Raw genomic sequence first — 17,918 nt, 5'->3', positions numbered from 1 at the left:
ATTTCTTGTAAGATAATACATAATGCCGAGAGCGTGTTTATAATGCAATGCAAAATGTGACATAAGGCCTCGCTTCTCTCCGTCTCTCTCTCTCTATTGTGCAAGAAAACGCGCGGCGGCGAGTTTTCAACCTGCATGCGCGCCGCTCGACCGCAAATCATAATGATCCCTGTATGTGTGTGTGGAATTTCACTCTGTATATCGCTCTCGAGGCGTCATTAATATCATAGATTAATATCGTTTCGGGTTTCATCCACGTCTCCTTGTGTCGGTGTGTGTATACATCGCACCCTCGATAAGAGACAACAAGATAATAATACCGTGTGTATTCCATCGATTTCTCAGCTCTATGATATTCTCGCAATTAAGAACAAAAAGAAAGCTCTCGCCTCTTATCTCGTGCTATTGAATGACCCGCGCTCCGAATTTTTGCGCACACCAGCTCGGAGTCGACTTTCGATCGTGCTCAAACTTAGCGCAGTCGGAGCGCGAAGTTGGAGGACCAAAAATCGAAACATCGTGTCTACTACAACGCATCGGTGTTCAATAATTCGGCGCTAAGCGCCTCTGCCGGCGAAGCTTCGCAAACAGTCGCGTGGTCGATTTTGCCTGAGCAGCCTACACAGCGCACACATATGTAACGGAGTCAACGTAGCGAAGCAGCAGTGGAGTAGATACTTCAGCTCCGTTCGCGCGTGTGTTTGCGTACGTGTGTGTGTAGTGGTAGTGATCCGTATAGAGTTGAGAGAGTACGACGACAGTTTGTGGCAACGAACGCGCGCAAGAGCGAGTGAGAGAAACAGACTCAATCGGAGGAGAGAGAGAGAGAGAGAGATTCAAGTGCATACACACGTATAATACGCGCGCCTCCTTTTTTTTACCGTGCTCTCTCTCTGAAAAAAAAAGCTCGGGCCTGTCGAGTGTAGTTGCCGCGTAGTCGACCGACGACGAGGCACAGGCCAGGCGGACTCTGCAGCTGACGTTTCTTGCCAAGTGCACTACGAGACGAGTGCGTGCGTGTGAGAGTGGTGGTGACTGGTGGTGCTTGATAAGTGACGTTTGGTGCCCCCGCGAGAGAACGAGAAAAGCTAGTTAAAGTTGTTACATTGTATTTTTCTGCCTGAATAACCGAGACCTCTACGACATCGAAATGGTATGAATAAATTAGCCTCTTTCTATCGATCAATTCATATGCGACAGATGATTGCATCTGCGTTATGAGCACGATGGCTTGGAATTATTTCGTTTCTTTTTTTCGTACAATTGCAGTCGTTAGGAGAGAAGTTCGCCTCGATAATGGCCAGACCTGGCCAGGATCCAGCGGCTAAGGATGATTCACCTTGGTGGATGAAATACGCTGGACGGTGTCTCGGCACCGTCGGTAGCGTTAGTGAGTATCCCGACTCTATATCTTCGTATTCTATTTCTTTCCTTTTTTCATTTTTTGCGCTCCTTATCAGTTTTTTCCGCCCGACGAAGAGCTATAATCAAACGTTGATGCGCGATAGAGCAATTGTGAATCACGTCGATATTTGATTTGCAAATTTGTTTAAAGAAAAAACGCAGTTGCAAACACAAAAAAGAGAGCACGCGTTAAACCGGAGCCGTGTGTCGCCTTATTGATCTAGTACACTTGAGATTTTGAGGGGAAAACAATCAATAAATGATTTTAATACAAACCAGATGCTGGTTGACTCTCGATACGGTTACCATTTGTTGATTGGTCCTGAATTATCATTTAACAATTTCAGTTTATTGTCTTTGAAATGCACTCTGTTGCAGCAGGAATGATACATATGTACAAATAAGGAGATGTTCATTCCAAAAAATGTGACTCTTTGATTCATTGATATAAATAAAGAAACAAACAAATAGTTTTTCTATATTTAGAATGTGAGGAAAGAAAGGCATTCTTTGAAAATAATTGTATTTTATAAAGTAGTGACACACACACCATTTATTATATAATGGTAGTAGTTATTAATTATCTAACTGATTCCTATCTTCCAATGCATTTAATTAAATTTTAATTACTCTTGAAAATTCCAATGTAAATGTACTGCTCACCCATGAACAATACTTTAATTGATTTTTAATAATAAATAACCTATTGATAATATATTGTTTTTAATTATTTTAGTTGCAATATTCCTTGGAGCCTGGAACTGTGCTGGAATTCTTCTAGCTCAAGTCAGTTGTTTCTTAGGAGGACTGTGGCAGATGGTTGCTGGTTTTCTAGTTATTAGTGTTGAAGCACCTTGTTGTTGTTTGTTTATTGACTTTGTTCAACATGGAAGTGAATGGGTTGAAAATAGACCCTACTGGCAACGAGCTGCTGCATATTGCCTGTGAGTTCAAATGGTTTATTTATACAAAAATGTTAACAGACAAGTAAAATTTATACAACTCAGAACTTTTTTTATCTCTGGAGATCTTGAATCTTATTCATCAGTTAAGTTTTCATTTTAAATACACGATTATGATTTTAGGTTGGCTCTCCCACCCATTTTTCTGTGCCCTGGTATAGGAACAATCTTTGGAAGTGGACTGATATTTGCAACTGGAGTCATATATGGCATGATGTCTATTGGAAAGAAGTAAGCAAATAATTTTGAATATAAATTCAAACAATTTTTTTTACATGAATGGATGAAATTTCAATATTCACCCATGAGATGGAAATTTTTTTTAGACAAGATATTTATGAAGTTGAATAATAACTAATTATATTTGGATTCAAAATGTTCTATTTTTTTTTTAAATGCTTTTGTGGCTTTATAAAATTTATTTTTTTTACACAGTGTGATACTACTAATTAATGATGTGATTTTCATTCCATTACTTTACTGATTTTATAAATTTTGGTTTAAAATTTTTATAATTAATTTTTTTTACTCCAATAGTTAATATTAACTTAACATTTGCAATTCTATAATTATAAACTTGAAATCGATTCAATTTTATTGGTTTTCATACAACAGTCATAATGAATTACTTAAAGTTTCATTAGAAGTATAAAAAATTTGAAAAACTATACTATTGTATCCAATGACTAACTGACCGTAAAATCGTGAATAACTTGACAAAAAACAAGCTCCATTAAAAATGTGATTGAGAGCGTAACAAATGTGTGCAATGTGTGTGCAAATTAACAGAGGTGGCGGGGCGGACGCAGCTGGTTTACCAACCGCAGGCGTAAGCTCGCCTGGACAGGAGCAGCAACTACCACCAGGTGATCATCATACAACTCTTATGGAAGATCCCGATGTCTGGAGACCGACATAAGCTGCGCGAATTTGTTTTAATCCACACTACTACTTCATCTTATAACCAGGCAATAATACGCAAACATAACTTGTTGATAATTGATGTGTAATAACTTTGATGTAGCAGTTTTTCACTTAATTTTTTCGTTTGTAGACTTAATTCTAACTTTTATGAACTGTTTTATTCAGTCATTGTAGAACTTTGGCAAAGTATATTAATTTTATAGTATATTAATCCAACTGTTTGTATGAGTTTAACATAGCTAATCAATTAGTCTTTACTTTGTATAATATTTTAATGCGTAGCCAATTCTGTAGTTGGTTAAAATTAATATTTTACATCCGTTAATAATTAATGACTCACTTCATCACTTATTTTAGAACATATAGTTTTCTTCACCTGTACACACTCATTACAAAAATTTACATACGTTTTAATTCAAAGAGATCGTTTTCATTTTGAGTTACATTGCTTTTTGAGCTGATAATAATTGATCAATAATTTTCATAGGGCATCAAGGGATGAAATGAGATCAGCAGTAATATCAGATTCACAAGGAATTTCTTCAAATACCAAGTCAAACTTAGTAGAAAATGCACAGCCAGTTGGATTGAGCGATAGACCAGACAGTAATGTCTGACCAATTCTAAAAATCCAATAAGAGGTTTGGCAGGTTTTTAGAGAAGAATTGTGGATTTCAACATTTTTTACTTTTAATGGAGATCTGCAAAACTTAACTGAAGTATGAACTGTATTAAAATACTTATCTAATAAGTACTTTTTATAGATTTTATTATATTTAAGCTCCTATGTAGAAAGGAAGTAATCACAAATTGATACAGCTTGATAATTCATACAAAATTTTGGAAATTGCTTGAAATAATTTATATTCTTTATCAATTTATGCAATTCAGACTGGAGACCACGAAAATTTTCAATTGTTTTTACAACTTTTTTAGTAAATTCTTCCATTCTGTCTTCTAGAGTATTTTTTAATAATTAATTTTTTCTGAAAAAAGTGTTTGTTATCGTAAGTTGCAATGTGTGATAAAGTAATTGGAGGTCTTGTACAAAACTTTTTAAAAAGTGCAATGTATTTGAATGTTATTTATATCTTTATTCTCATTTGTTTTTAACAAAAAATTGTAAATTATTAGTTAAATTTTAAAAATGTTTTTAGACCTTTTGAGAAAGTAAAAATGATTGTTACAAAATTACAAATCTTAAAATATTAAGTGTCAAAAAAAACTATACTTGTTGATCAAAGACTATCTGAAGAAAATTCTCAATGCTAATGAAAGTTGTAGATTTCTTCCTAGACATTCCTATTAATGTTATTATTATCATTTATGAGTGAAACTATGGCAAATGAAAGACTTGAAAAATTTGTTCAAATTTATTGTTGAAATTGAAAATCGACGATGTCCTGGTTACATATTGTAATTGAATTAGATGATATTAGCATGTCATATTATAGATCGCAGATGTTCTTTTTCAAAGAAGTTTTTCTGAAACGTAAGTAACTGAATTGAATAGAAAATTTTCTGACTTTAAAAGGAAAACTTCTTTTGATTGAGATAATTAGTGTAGAGATCATACTTCCTATTATGTGAGACATTCCATACATCAAAGTCTCATAATGATATGTTGAATGATTGAAAACATTTCAATAGTCAGTTGGAATGTGGCCTCCACGTATACTTTTAAGTTTAAGCTTAATAAATAATGAATGATAACATAGCATTAAATATAAAGAAAGACTTTTCATGTTTTAATGTACTAAGAGAGACAAGTGAATGCATGATCGAATATTGATTAATTATTAATAAAAAAGTTAGTCATTATGTAATATTGTATATTTCATTTCAATTGTACACACAAAGAACTTTTTTTGATGATAACGCTACATTTAATTTACTTAACACTTTATATGTTTGTTATAAAATGATTTTACGTTTCTCTGTGACTTGAACTCAAGGAAACTAAAAATACCAAAATTGTTTTTAGAAGAAAGTTGAGTAATTGTACAGGGAAATCATATCAAGTTGTATATTAATTGTTCAGTTACGAATTTCATCAATTTATTTTATATTCATAATTTTTCAACGACTTTAGCGATAAAAAATAAACAGCAATAGCATAGGTATTTTAAGTTTCTTATAGTGTTATAGTTGTATATCACATAACGAGAACTGTGTATAAGATAATTACGGAGTCAAGTGTCGTAAGTAGCACAGCTAGAAAACATTTTGTGTGTTTTGAAAAAAAGCCACTGAAAACAATTGTAGCCAAGAATTTAGATGATCAAGCGACTCCACGTGCGTGAGCTTTAATTATATCCTAACAATTGATAACACAGATTGATAATGACTTACAAATATCAAAGGTCGATTTTTAGACTGTATAAATGATGATATCACGCGCGCAAAATAAAAAATATAGCTCAAATGGAAATGCGCAGTCAAAGATGAAATTTATACGGATTGTGAAAAATCTTTAACATCTTGAATCATCAAATTCCATATATTTTTAGTAAAGTCCGAGAACATCTTGACTGATTTTTACGTCAACTACAATCACTGAAATATATCAAAAGGAATTAATTTGTTATGACGTTATAAGTCGTTATTGAATAATCATCTTATTAATATGTTACAAACGACATTATCACATATGAATATCATCACAACATGTTATAGTAAATGTAATTGCTGGTATTTAATCGGATTCTTTGAACTTTGAAAGTTCATTGTGTATGTATGTAATAATATTGTCAATATACCTATACATCTGAATTAATTAATTTATTCTTTACTCTATCCATTTCCCAAATACGGTTGATTTATTTCCCTGCAGAATATTTTCGATTTTATTTTTACAAATCGAGTTTCCTTTTATTTATTATTAAGAACTCAACAAAACTATGTCCCAATAGTCAAAATCTTTTTATTTTTGAATCTTCATCTGAATAATTTCTAAAAATAAATCATGAAATTGATCTCAGCTGGATGATGGTAACAATTTACTCGGAGCTTTTTGAGCTTTTGTTTCAGTAAGACCATCTACGTTGTCTGCATAGTTCATGAAACTGACAGAAGCGCCACCGTAGGTCAATAAATTTTCAACGCGGAGAAATATGAAATTGCATTTGTCAGCTTGATTGATACAAATGATCAATGAGTTTTACTAACAAACATTTTCAGCAATTTTCATAAGAAGCATAAAAAAATATTGTTACTGCGCTCAGATGTAAAAATGTCACTCTGTTATACTCGGTAAATATGGTTTTAAGTGTTTACGATAATCCTCCTAGTTACAACGGCAATGAAATAATTTTAAAAATATATTCTTAGTTTGTTTTTCAGAAGAAGTATTTCACTACAAAATTATCGTTTTGTGTATTCAAGCACGTAGGTTACAACTTTAACCTTATTCATTATGCAGCTATGTAAGCAAATTGTTTATTTGCAGTCCATTGACATGGGGTGCAACATCACCTGTATTCTCACGCTCAAAGGATTCAGATTGTTGTGAAAATTATGACGAGAAGAATTGTTGTGAAACTTATGAAGAAAATGAGTGCTGCGAAAGTCAGGAAGAGAAAAATTGTTATGAAAGTTATGATGAGAAGAATATGAAGTTATGTAGACCAATGTCTCCCCATTTAACGATATATAAGCCTCAGTTGACATCAGTAATGTCAATAGCCACTCGAGCAACTGGTATTATCCTTGCCTCCTACACCTGGATTCTTGGTATAGGTATGTGCACATACTGATTTTTTGATGAACAAAAAATAAAATAAAAAATAATTACATAGTATGATTATTAAAGGAACACTATTTATTCCTGGTGGAATTCCTTGTTTAATCCATACAATATGTTGCTGGGATCTGGCACCGGCAGTGCTTGTAGGATCAAAAGCACTATTTTGCTACCCTTTAACGTATCATTATTTTAATGGAATAAGAATTTTGGTAACCACTTTATGATGTAAATTGATAAAATATAACTTCATGAATTCTACCTTGACATTCGCTTTTAGATCTGGAACTTTTTTGGAGGAAAAACTTTGGAGCTCAAAGATGTTTATACGACTGGTTGGATTGTCCTTGCACTTTCAATAACTTCAGCTTTGATTTTAGCGGCAATGTAAAAGCGGTGATTAGGCTTGTAATGATAAGTTATCTCAAAGTAGTAGTACTTTAATCATCTATATTGATAAAAAAAAATATTTAAAAATTGCATTGCATACCAGATTCAGTGCGTTTATTATACTTATTCAAGTAACAAATCAGTAATTTATATTTAGCATCACCGAACAGTATTACTCATAATTCACGTTTTTTAAGTTGATATCAAAATAAAAATCTTCACATTCGATATAGTCACATGTGCTGCATTTAATCAATACGATAAATCGATAACGCTTGCTCAAGCTCTAGAGATAATTTGTTCACACAACTGGTTAAATTTCCATTAGTCATTTTCCGCTGCATATTGTTTTTATCGTTTGTCTGCAAGTCCGTCTGGTCAGTCATAATCAGAGTTCATTGGTCTCGTGAGAACGAGAAGTGAATTAGCATATTTCTCATGTATGTACGCCACCTATGTAGCCCTTGCATAGTCAATGGACGAAACTTTCCGTCTGCTCAGTGTCTCGCGGTCAGTAAGTAACTTACTTGCGGGTGCAGAGTGCGGAGTGGATATTTACTTAATTTAACATAAAAAACAAGTTTTATTATTAATTTCAACTGTGATATTCAAAAAAAATTGATTAAAATGGCTTTAAGTTACTCAAGGTAGTTGGAATGATTATTTGTGTTTAAAAATTTTCCGATAAGACGGAGAAAATATTTGAGTCAATTTTAACTTAATTACGTTGTATTTTAATGTTTTTTCAGGGTATTATGTAGGAGCGGTTTGAATTTACAAAATATGCGTAGTTTTTACATGTCTGCGTGAGTATTCTAGCGATTTCGCATTTCTTGCGTATAAGTGTTGTAGTGTTTGATACATCACATGTTGCATAACATACACAAACATGCAATGCACATGATTGGAGACATGTATACAAATATGGTTGTCGACAATCGTGCGCCTTTGATCGTTTTTTTCTTTTTTTTTGATTTCTTACGTTATATTCCAACTAACTGATGAAGACCATGTAAACAACTGTATGTTTTTGATTTTCACATGTGACAGGCCATCAAAAATTTTGGCATCGCAGACTTTAATGAGAACAGCAGCTGCACCAGTAGCAAATGAGTCCTTCATTGAAAGAAATAAGAAGCTAGGCAGACCATTGTCTCCACACTTGGGAATTTATAAATTCCAAATTACAATGACCCTGTCTTTGTCACATCGAACAACAGGAATCATTTTGACTTCATACGCTGTAATATTAGGATTTGGTAATTTGATACTTCCATATTTTGAAAATCATTCTTGTGTTTTATATTGTACTAATCATTTGTATTGTAGGAACTTTGTTCTGCCCTGGGGGAATCGAAACAATCATTGGGGCAATAGCGGCTTGGAATTTGTCACCAGCTACTTTAATTGCTGGTAAGGCATTGTTTGCCTATCCTGTAACCTTCCATTTCTTCAACGGAATGAGACATTTGGTAAGTCTAGACCCTAATCTCAATCATATTTTTCAATTTTCATTATTCTTGTACAGATTGGGCTTAAATAATTGTTGTATTTTCAGGCGTGGGATTTAGGAAAATATTTGTCAATCAAACACGTTTACAGCACTGGTTACACCGCAGTAGCTCTCTCAGCTATTTCAGCAATTGCCCTTGCATTCATGTAAAAGTACCAAGTGTAGATACCATTCACCAAAGTATTGGATTGGAAAATATAAATAATAGGATTTATTAAAAATACAAAAATTTTTTTATTCTTTGACAAAATTTTATAACTACCTTAAACAATAACAACTTATTTAGTTAGTAAAGTAAAAATTATGAATTGTTTTTCTTACATGAAATCTGCCATAGAAGCATCCATAAACTTTTTATAAAGTGACATAAATTTGGCAGCAAATGCTTCCAAATGGAATATTTCTTTAGATCCTTGATGCATTCTATGCTCATACTCAGCAGCAAGATTTGCTACTTGAATTTTTAATTGCAAATCACACTTTTTATTTATTTCTTGTAACATTCCTTTAAATATTAAATCAGATGGTATACGATGCGTTAACAGTTCATAAAATCTACTCCGAAGTTCTAATAATTTGCTAGGACTTTGTTCTTTCACCATCAGTGCAGCAATGCCTTTGATGTAAAGTTGCCAATCTGGTTCGGTAACTTTTTGATCAGGAGTATATGGAATTCTGAAAAAGATATTTATATAATCTCTGAAATACATGAAATAATTTAAAAGTGAAAGCATATCTTACTGTTCAACTCTACAAGTTTCTAGCATTAACAGTGCTCTCCTTAAGTTTCGTTCACTGGTTGTAGCAATTCTTTCTGCTAATTCATTAGGAAGATCATGTCCTTCTTTTTTAGCTACTTTGGTCAAAATTGTTTTTATTTCCTCAATCGTTGGGGCTGGAACTCTGATTCCAAGACATCGAGATCTGATTGCTGGTAGTACTCTTGATGTCGAGTTAGTGCTTAAAATTAATCGACAAGTACCTACATACTTCTCCATAGTTCTGCGAAGTGCGTGTTGGGCATCTTTTGTTAATTCATCAACATTTGTTAATAATACCACTGTAAGAAAACAAAGTTGACAAATTAATAAATAAATTTTTTCCCAAAAAATAATGAATAATAAAATTAATAAAAACCTTTGAATTCTTTTTGGCCAGTAGGATCTATTTGGTGAGTTTGTGCAGTGGTCTTTACAAGATCCATAACAACAGTTCTGTCATATATACCAGCATCACTGGGATTTACTTCTATATGATAATTGCTGCTAATTGTTGATATATCAAATTTTCTTTTTGACGCTGACTAAAAAAAAATACCAAAGTTGTAAAACAGAACAGCTATCAGTTGAATTAAAAGTAGAATAGAATTGAAACCTCAAAAGTCATTGTATCCATTCGTAAACGATCCACTCCATTTCCATAAAGTTCTTTGAGCAAGCACATTATACGTGTTTTTTTACCAGCCCCTGATGGTCCATAAACTAATAAATGTGGAAAATCTCCTTGTTGTACCTGTAAAAAATTTCATTTTAATACAGTGTCCTCCATTGAAACCTTATTGATAATACATGAAAATGTCATCTCGATTGAAAAATACGAATTGCATCTGTCAATCCAATAGAAATGTCATCATTATTATTGAATAATTGAATTATGTCAATGCAAAAATATTTTCATATTCATTGTTGACGTTATGCTTGTCGCCTCATTTCCCGCGTGAATTTTAACCTCTTGACAAGCTCATCGCTGTCTCTCACCGCTACTCACCATATTTTTCAATCTCTGCGCTTGATCCTTGTGGTAATCCAATTTGGATAGATCCTTCGGCCGGTATTTATCCACCCACAGAGACATTTTTGATTATCGGAGCGAAACAGCGGACAAAAGATTTATTATGATGCGATCGAGAATAAACAACGATCACCGCGCGCTGGTCTGCGATATACGAATACGCAGCCGGCAGCGAATGATCGACACGGTTTTTGGTGTGCAATATTAGCGACATTGCAGGCGTCTGCTAAAGTCCTCGGGTCCCTATGAAAAAGTTTAAAAAACACCGGCTAAGTGTCCTTGGGAAATCTTGCATAAAGTATTAATCGATAAAAAATTGATTGAGCAGGAAATCGCGTTAATTTTTCGATAAAAAAATTTTACGAGAAAATATTTGACATTTTTTGTGTGAATAAAAATACACAAGTCATTCGTTAGGATTATCTTGCTAAGTATTTTGCACATTTGATATTGATATAATTACAATCCATGTAAATCGTTCGTTTTCGAGTGGATATTCTTTTGGATGTAAGGTATATTAAAAAATATTTGAAAATTCTGTTTTTTTTTGCAAAAATATTATATTTTTATTCTGAATTCAGATGAATAATGAATTATTGTTTTTTGTCAATATTCAATCGAAATTGCGACGACGCCCTATCCTGATAAGAGCCCATTCACAAAATTGTTGATGAACGATCCCACTTGCCCCTGCGGAGGGAGCGCGCAACCATCATCGTAGCAGTCGTGGCCGAAGCCGTTCGAGCGACAGTAGCAAATCCTGCATCCCTCGTGGTAGTGCTTGCCGGGCGGGCAAGTCTGCGGCTGCGGAGTATTGAGCGGCGACGGGGTCGAATAATAGAACGGCGGTGGCGTCGTCGTTGATGTCGCTACGAGATAATACGAGTGCAAAGGAAAAAAAAATGAAAAAAATAGAAAAATCAATCGAAATGTCTTTTTTTTTTTCAAGTCAAGTGATAATCTTCTATTGTAGTGTTACCTGTGTACTGGGCACGACAAGTTTCTTTAACGTAACAAGTTACTTCACCGGTTATTCGACTGCAGTGGCATCTTTTGCATCCCCCATCGATGTTAAAATGTGGACCTTCTGGGCAAGGGTCCCTGAAAGGAGCTTTAAGATAAAAATGATAATTTTTTATTACTTTTTTTCCAAGTCATAAGCATTTAATCTTGTGTAAGATATTACTTGAGAATTGGTCAGGACAAGATTTGGGAACACATTTGGTTTGACCGTCATTTGGACGGCATTCGCATCTTTTACACTCCTCATCAACATCATAAAGCTCACCCTTTGGACAGTAACTGATGATATCTAGAAATGAAAAGTGATTTTTTAATGATTTTTTGCATGATTTTCTTTTTTTTTTTTTTTTTAAATCGAATACTAATCATCTTTGAAATATTACTTATGATTCGGGGAGTACAATCTGTATAACAAGATGTTACACCGGTTGTCGGATTGCATTGGCATTTTTTCCTGCATCCATTTGTATCTTCATCGGTCTCGTAATCCAAACCTCGAAGGCACTCCGGGTGGGCTAAAAAAGAAAAACGATTCATTTTTTCAACCAATGTTTTTAAGACAAGCACTGATCTTTTATAATAATATTACGTATGACGATGGGGGGGTTACAACTGTTCGCAGCACACATAACATGACCGGTTAATGGATCGCATTCACATTTTTCTTTGCATCCCCCTTCAAGCTCTTTGCCTTCAAAAGCCAAACCTCGAGGGCACAATGAGATTTTTGTATCACAAGGCGTATAATTGCAAGACGTGAAACCGTTTGTTGGATTACACGTGCACGGGCTGCACTCATCTGTGTAGTTCGAGCCCCGAGGGCACTTGACTTCAGCTGAAATTGAAATTATTCAACAATATACATTATATGCCGGGGAAATAAGTAAAAATCGTGATTAATTTTCAATAGACAACTGCGAATGTGTATGCGTGCGGGCGTTAACTTACGTTCTTGAGTGCTCGTTTCAATCACAGCTTTTTGCGGGCAGTCTTTCTGATCGCAGCTGGTCAAACCGTTCTCCGGATTGCAGAAGCACCTGCTACAGCCTTCCCAGTAAACTTGTCCACGTGGGCAAACATTTTTCCCTGCAAAGAACAATTATATGAAAACAATTTTCCATTATGCGAATCTTGGGCGTAGGAGGTATTATTACCATTTGTATCGACCTTCGAGCAAGTGTTGGTTGTGCACAGTTCCAGGCCGGTCGCCGCATTGCATAAACAAACGTTGCAATCCTTCATGTACATGCGGCCCATCGGGCACATGTTTATTCCTGATAACAATGATCAAATTTTTCGGTTTATTATTCCTTATTAAATTACTTATTTTTTTTTTTGAAAACGTGGATTTTTTTTAATTTTACGTTCAGGATTCGTTGGATCGCAGGGATGTTCCGTGCAGAGTTCGGCTCCAGTTTTCGGATCACAAGAGCAGCTGTTGCAGAGTTTCTTGTACGAAGTGCCTTGCGGACAGAGATTTACTTCTGCTCGAATCAGGAACAAAAAAACGTCCTTATCGATAATTTTAAATTGTTCTTTTTTTTTTTGAAATTGTCCATGATACCTTTTCACTTACCCTCTGAAATCCTGTCCTTGTCTTCCTTGGGACGGCAAGGTCTCTCCGTGCAGAATACTTTTCCATCGTGATCACAATGACAGTAGTTGCAGTCGATCCGATAAGACTCTCCTTGCGGGCAGAGATTAGCTGCGAAATTGAAATAAAAATGTACTCCATGTCACATTTAGAATAGATAATAACGAAAGAAAATGTATATAATCGCACGTTTTGGGGTTGTCGTCGTCGTCGTCGTCGTCGTTGTCGTCGTCGTTTTCGGAGTACACTGTTTCTGCTCGCAGGCCGGTCCGTGTACGGGATCGCAAGTGCAGACGTTGCAGTCCTCGTAGTAGATCGCACCCCTTGGACACGAGTAAGTCTTTCCAGCTGGAAGATCAAGAACCTGATAATAATGCAAATTTTTTTCTCTCGATCCTGTAGCATGTGTCTCGTACGTACTTGGGTTGATCGGGAGTGGTGGAGCGCATTTGTTTTTGGTGCAACTTGGTCCTTTGATCGCGTCGCAAGTGCAGACGTTGCAGTCCTCCTCCCACGCGTAGCCCTTCGGGCACGTATAGTTTGGTCCGACTTTTCAATAACATTACAATGTCATTATTATGCTTTCTCGGAATCATTCGTGATCAACTAGTTGAAATTTTACGTTGTACATAATACATACCTGTTACCGTTTGCGGAGCGCACGCGAATCTCGTGCAAATGACTCCGGTGACGGGATCGCAAGTGCAAGTGTTGCAGTCCTCCTTGTACTCGTTACCCCGTGGACAATCGTAGTTCTTTGCGACTGAGAAAAAAAAAAGAAAAATGAGCACGAGCACAAAAACCATCTCTTCTCCGTGCTACGATGGATTCTCGGTTCTCTCACCCGGTGGCGGTATGGGCCCAAAGGGCGCAGGGGTGAAGAACGGCAGCGGGCGCTCGGTGGTGGTGGTCGTCGTCGAAACTACCGAGTTCGAAGTGACGTCGCACGGATACTGCGTGCAGCTCGTCAGGCCGTTCACCGCGTTGCAGTTGCAGGTGTTGCAGCCCTCCTGGTAGGTCGTTCCGCGTGGGCACGCTCCGGCTGGAATGAAAGTTGATACCAAATTATTACAATTCTTCTCCGTGTCGTTCTTACGCGACTTTGTACGATATGAAATTCTTAAAAATCGTTTCAAAAATTACTTAAAATTATCTATTAATTTTTTTCATTTATCCAACTCTATATATATTTTTTAAAAAGTATGAATACTATTTAGTATTAATAGTTTATAGTGGTTTATGTTATGCTCCAAGCTTATTGAATGTCTGTACACTTCTTTTATGCGCAGTCACATCTGAGAGGTTGCGGTTGGCCTTACCTTAGCTTAGATTAGAAGCTACTAGTCAACCAATCTAGTTGACAATTATGTTAACAAAATAATTTTATAAAACTGCACTATAGAGACATCAAAATTATCTGAAGTGTATCAGTTTCTTAAGGAATCCAACTATGGTGCTTTATATCTGTTATTTTATGAAAACGTTTTATTTTTCCAGGATTATTTGAGCTATATAAATGATGACAAAGAGTTGTTTTTTGAGCAAATTAAATCTACATATATTTCGAAAAAAATAGTAGCTCACAAACTTAAATCATTTCGTTTCAATACCTCAAGAGATGTTATTTAAATGTTAAAATCACTTCAGTGTATGAAGCATAGAGCTAAAAATATTTTCATATATGTTTCACTTCGGACATTTTACTTCTTCAAATTTCTTCTCACAGCTCACATTAAAGAACAGCTAACATCACCGATATCGTTGACGCAATCCTCTTCAAAATCTAAAAATAGAAATTTGAAAATTTTTTCTTATCAAAACTGTTCGATCAATGAGTGTACTTACTGTTCCGAACGATTCCAAATTAAGAGGGTTCAATTTTCCTGACGTGATAAAACACGGATAAAGTGTGCGAGTAGACGCCATTACTAGTAAACGTTGCAATTTTGCCGAAGCTAAAAACCAGTTGCTGGAATAACTGCAGTAAAAAAAAATTAACAAGAAGTGAAATAATCAATCAAAAAATAGTTTCTTACATGCTGAAGTGGACTTTATCACTACTATTTATTAGCAGTTGCCCAATTCCGAAATAATACCCCATGTGTATAAGAATGGCAATACCAAAAGTACTAAATCTTAATCCGTTAAAAACATCGTTATTTACATATAAAATCTAAGCAATAAATTAAAATCTTTTAAGCATATGCAGCTGAAAAAATCACGGTTTCAAAAAAAAAAAAGCAAAACCCTCGTACATAAATAGCACAGAGAGAAAAAATCAGCAGAGAAGTAATTTGTGTGGTAAAAATTGTAATGCTGTATGTACCCTCCAAAAATTGTACACATCTAGAACAAAAATTTTCATTGTACGTGGTCCAAATGCGTAGATAATTCGAGCCCATCTTCACTGACAAGGAGACCACATAAGATGCGGGTCACCAAATGTCCTACAAAATTTTTTCTGGTCTCCTGGTACCTAATAATGAAGCCCGCTGTGCTTAGTTTGATCCAATGAGCCTTAGGGCCCATTATAAAATCATTTTCTAATTTATTGAATAATCTTTGTGATTTTCTAACTCGTTACAGGACATCTTAAACGAAAAATTGCATAATGTACAAGTTTTAGAATTAGTCAAAGAATACATTTGAATTTTTTCAGAATTTTTGAGATTCGCTATCACCTATTTTCAAAGGTCTCTGAAATTCTTAAGAAAAACGTAAAAACGCGTTGAATTTGGGCATTTGAAAATAGGTGATAGCGGGTCTCAAAAATTCTGAAAAAATTCAAATGTATTTTTTGACTAATTCTAAGACTTGTACATTGTGCAATTTTTCATTCCTGTTACGAGTTAGAAAATCACAAAGATTTTTCAATAAATTAGAAAATGATTTTTTAAATGGGCCCTAAGGCCCATTGGATCAAACTAAGCAAGGGGACTTCATGATTAGGTACCAGGAGACCAGAAAAAAATTTTCAGGACATGTGGTGACCCGCATATCATGTGGTCTCCTTGTGAGTTAGTACAAAAACCACTCGCATAAATTATATTCTGCAGAAATCGTTAACCTAACACACTCGTTGTATAATTTCACTGCATCGGAAATTTCAGATGTTGGCGAACCCTCTGCTCTAGAAAATTGTCGTTGAAACCTAATACTAAAGTATTGACTATCAGACTAATGTTTTTTTTGAAAAAATAGCGAATAGAAAAAATACAATACCAAACAATTTCAAATAAACCGCAAATTTCTCTGACTGTTGTGGTATAAACTGACTCTATGCCAACGAAGACAGGCAAAAAAATCAAAACATCGAAGATCGCCACGAAGCTCACATAATAATGGTAATCTTCCTGTTTGAACCAAATGAATTCGCCTCGATATGGCAATATTATGGGCCTTGGACCACTTTTCAAAGGGTAGATGACGTCCAGAAAAGGAGGCACGAAGGGCACCATGTTATATACCAAAACGGTAATAAGCATGATGACTTTTCACATATGTCATCGATATGCATCATGAAAGCTATTTGAATGTGATTGTCAATTGGATTTTTACTTACTGGCGTATATTCGAGCTAAAAGAAATCCTTGCCCCTCGTATTTCTTCATCAATTCGAGTTCATGAGGATCCGTAAATGGTTTCTTTAACTCGTCGATACTCAACATCAGAGCCTTCACCTGGAAAAATCCCGCATTTTCCGTATGAAATTAATTTTTAAAAATTCAATTCAAGTGTAATCGAAGCATAATTACCTTGGAAAAATTAACCATAGCTGCACCGTGCTTCGAAGAAACCATGATATAAAATGTCAAAATCATGGTATTTTCAAAGAAAATGAATTTGTCATCCGGATTCACAATAATGCAAAGAAACTACAAATGAATCACCGCGATGTATTATGCCGTATAGATGAATCTATGCTTAATTCGACTAATTATATCGTTACGTACTTGAGGAATCGTCAGTTTGATCATGAAAAAGGCCACAAGAGCGAAGCCTTTGTAGCGCTTTGATTTTTCTTGAGTTGGCCACAGTCCCAAAAATCTGAGGCTTTCTTTGCTCAAAGTTTCGTAACGCTTTTCTATCTCGTCCATTACATTTTTTTGCTGGATATTAATTAATACACTATTTACGCAGCTAGTTACGCTGTGTTGAAACAAGTAGTACCTTAAAAAAAAGCTGATTCCTGATCTGGACTTGAGGTCTACCGCAAGGGATTATTTGATTGATTAATTGTCCAATTTTTAACTCGCCGTAAAACAAAACTTTTCAATGTTGGCATCAGATTTTCTAAAAATATTCAATAATATCGGAAAAATGACCAACAAATATTCAGAGCTTGATGTCTCAAAATAACTGTTTTTTAAATGATTTTATAGCTGTAATCAAACTATTAGATCTTTTAACATCGAGTATAGTGGTTTTTGGGTTTAATTTAAATGAAAACTCAAGCAAATTCGGGAAACTGAAGGCAGCACCCAGTCACGCGGTTTCCGAGTTGTGCAGCTCTTACAAAACGTAAATGATAAATTTTACAGTAGGGCTTAGTTTTAGCGGGGTACATAAGTAGAA

General features: G+C 35.0%; 6 protein-coding genes across 7 annotated transcripts; 3 read left to right on the top strand and 3 right to left on the bottom strand.

Moving 5' to 3' along the window:
• Nucleotides 1-606: 606 nt before the first annotated feature.
• Nucleotides 607-6,062, top strand: LOC106655338 (calcium channel flower). Of its 2 annotated transcripts, XM_014375668.2 has the most exons (6): nt 613-1,153; nt 1,270-1,390; nt 2,141-2,348; nt 2,490-2,597; nt 3,156-3,334; nt 3,778-3,862. In XM_014375668.2, the coding sequence occupies exons 1-5, from the start codon at nt 1,151-1,153 to the stop codon at nt 3,283-3,285; spliced, it is 570 nt and encodes a 189-aa protein (XP_014231154.1). In that variant the 5' UTR covers nt 613-1,150; the 3' UTR covers nt 3,286-3,334; nt 3,778-3,862. The 2 variants fall into 2 exon arrangements, with proteins under 2 accessions (XP_014231155.1, XP_014231154.1); XM_014375669.2 differs by lacking the exon at nt 3,156-3,334 and having other exon boundaries at nt 607-1,153; nt 3,778-6,062.
• A 460-nt stretch (nt 6,063-6,522) lies between these two features.
• Nucleotides 6,523-7,423, top strand: LOC106655302 (succinate dehydrogenase cytochrome b560 subunit, mitochondrial-like). The gene is made up of 4 exons (XM_014375627.1): nt 6,523-6,542; nt 6,739-7,028; nt 7,102-7,244; nt 7,313-7,423. The coding sequence occupies exons 1-4, from the start codon at nt 6,523-6,525 to the stop codon at nt 7,421-7,423; spliced, it is 564 nt and encodes a 187-aa protein (XP_014231113.1).
• A 351-nt stretch (nt 7,424-7,774) lies between these two features.
• Nucleotides 7,775-9,156, top strand: LOC106655331 (succinate dehydrogenase cytochrome b560 subunit, mitochondrial-like). Its single transcript, XM_014375659.2, has 5 exons — nt 7,775-8,069; nt 8,172-8,228; nt 8,473-8,681; nt 8,752-8,894; nt 8,981-9,156. The coding sequence occupies exons 1-5, from the start codon at nt 8,050-8,052 to the stop codon at nt 9,083-9,085; spliced, it is 534 nt and encodes a 177-aa protein (XP_014231145.1). The 5' UTR covers nt 7,775-8,049; the 3' UTR covers nt 9,086-9,156.
• On the bottom strand, nt 9,150-10,882 carry LOC106655330 (replication factor C subunit 3). The gene is made up of 5 exons (XM_014375658.2): nt 10,703-10,882; nt 10,310-10,447; nt 10,073-10,238; nt 9,677-9,995; nt 9,150-9,610 (listed from the first exon to the last, which is right to left on the bottom strand). Exons 1-5 carry the CDS (start codon nt 10,787-10,789, stop codon nt 9,253-9,255), a joined length of 1,068 nt encoding a protein of 355 aa, XP_014231144.1. The 5' UTR covers nt 10,790-10,882; the 3' UTR covers nt 9,150-9,252.
• A 480-nt stretch (nt 10,883-11,362) lies between these two features.
• Nucleotides 11,363-15,042, bottom strand: LOC106655303 (kielin/chordin-like protein). The gene is made up of 14 exons (XM_023461844.1): nt 15,034-15,042; nt 14,188-14,443; nt 13,984-14,106; nt 13,764-13,892; nt 13,533-13,691; nt 13,326-13,454; nt 13,114-13,233; nt 12,904-13,023; nt 12,698-12,835; nt 12,339-12,584; nt 12,133-12,264; nt 11,913-12,038; nt 11,706-11,837; nt 11,363-11,595 (listed from the first exon to the last, which is right to left on the bottom strand). Exons 1-14 carry the CDS (start codon nt 15,040-15,042, stop codon nt 11,363-11,365), a joined length of 2,052 nt encoding a protein of 683 aa, XP_023317612.1.
• A 19-nt stretch (nt 15,043-15,061) lies between these two features.
• On the bottom strand, nt 15,062-17,440 carry LOC111694288 (odorant receptor 2a-like). The gene is made up of 9 exons (XM_023461843.1): nt 17,297-17,440; nt 17,099-17,218; nt 16,906-17,023; nt 16,566-16,833; nt 16,411-16,500; nt 15,599-15,689; nt 15,380-15,516; nt 15,189-15,321; nt 15,062-15,126 (listed from the first exon to the last, which is right to left on the bottom strand). The coding sequence occupies exons 1-9, from the start codon at nt 17,438-17,440 to the stop codon at nt 15,076-15,078; spliced, it is 1,152 nt and encodes a 383-aa protein (XP_023317611.1). The 3' UTR covers nt 15,062-15,075.
• Between the last annotated feature and the right edge of the window lie 478 nt (nt 17,441-17,918).

Source organism: Trichogramma pretiosum, unplaced genomic scaffold (genome assembly GCF_000599845.2).
Source record: "Trichogramma pretiosum strain Unisexual culture from Peru unplaced genomic scaffold, Tpre_2.0 scaffold12, whole genome shotgun sequence".
Lineage (NCBI taxonomy): Eukaryota > Metazoa > Arthropoda > Insecta > Hymenoptera > Trichogrammatidae > Trichogramma > Trichogramma pretiosum.
This window is presented reverse-complemented; position numbering and strand designations above follow the sequence as displayed.

Excerpts from the sequence above, each read along its gene's own strand:
- LOC106655331 (XM_014375659.2), top strand. The coding sequence starts at position 8,050 with ATGGCTTTAAGTTACTCAAG. Across the intron at positions 8,229-8,472 it reads CGTAGTTTTTACATGTCTGC|GCCATCAAAAATTTTGGCAT; the intron begins GTGAGTATTCTA and ends CACATGTGACAG. Across the intron at positions 8,895-8,980 it reads TCAACGGAATGAGACATTTG|GCGTGGGATTTAGGAAAATA; the intron begins GTAAGTCTAGAC and ends TTGTATTTTCAG.
- LOC106655303 (XM_023461844.1), bottom strand. Across the intron at positions 13,893-13,983 it reads CGCTCCGCAAACGGTAACAG|TCGGACCAAACTATACGTGC; the intron begins GTATGTATTATG and ends GTTATTGAAAAG. Across the intron at positions 13,455-13,532 it reads GACGACGACAACCCCAAAAC|CTAATCTCTGCCCGCAAGGA; the intron begins GTGCGATTATAT and ends TCAATTTCGCAG.
- LOC106655302 (XM_014375627.1), top strand. The coding sequence starts at position 6,523 with ATGTCACTCTGTTATACTCG. Across the intron at positions 6,543-6,738 it reads ATGTCACTCTGTTATACTCG|TCCATTGACATGGGGTGCAA; the intron begins GTAAATATGGTT and ends GTTTATTTGCAG. Across the intron at positions 7,245-7,312 it reads TTAATGGAATAAGAATTTTG|ATCTGGAACTTTTTTGGAGG; the intron begins GTAACCACTTTA and ends ATTCGCTTTTAG.
- LOC106655338 (XM_014375669.2), top strand. Across the intron at positions 1,391-2,140 it reads CGGCACCGTCGGTAGCGTTA|TTGCAATATTCCTTGGAGCC; the intron begins GTGAGTATCCCG and ends TAATTATTTTAG. Across the intron at positions 2,598-3,777 it reads ATGATGTCTATTGGAAAGAA|GGCATCAAGGGATGAAATGA; the intron begins GTAAGCAAATAA and ends TAATTTTCATAG.
- LOC106655330 (XM_014375658.2), bottom strand. The coding sequence starts at position 10,789 with ATGTCTCTGTGGGTGGATAAATACCGGCCGAAGGATCTATCCAAATTG. Across the intron at positions 10,448-10,702 it reads CGCAGAGATTGAAAAATATG|GTACAACAAGGAGATTTTCC; the intron begins GTGAGTAGCGGT and ends AATTTTTTACAG. Across the intron at positions 9,611-9,676 it reads GAAACTTGTAGAGTTGAACA|AATTCCATATACTCCTGATC; the intron begins GTAAGATATGCT and ends TATCTTTTTCAG.
- LOC111694288 (XM_023461843.1), bottom strand. The coding sequence starts at position 17,440 with ATGGACGAGATAGAAAAGCGTTACGAAACTTTGAGCAAAGAAAGCCTC. Across the intron at positions 17,024-17,098 it reads CTATGGTTAATTTTTCCAAG|GTGAAGGCTCTGATGTTGAG; the intron begins GTAATTATGCTT and ends GGATTTTTCCAG. Across the intron at positions 15,517-15,598 it reads TTTCTCTCTGTGCTATTTAT|ATTTTATATGTAAATAACGA; the intron begins GTACGAGGGTTT and ends TTTATTGCTTAG.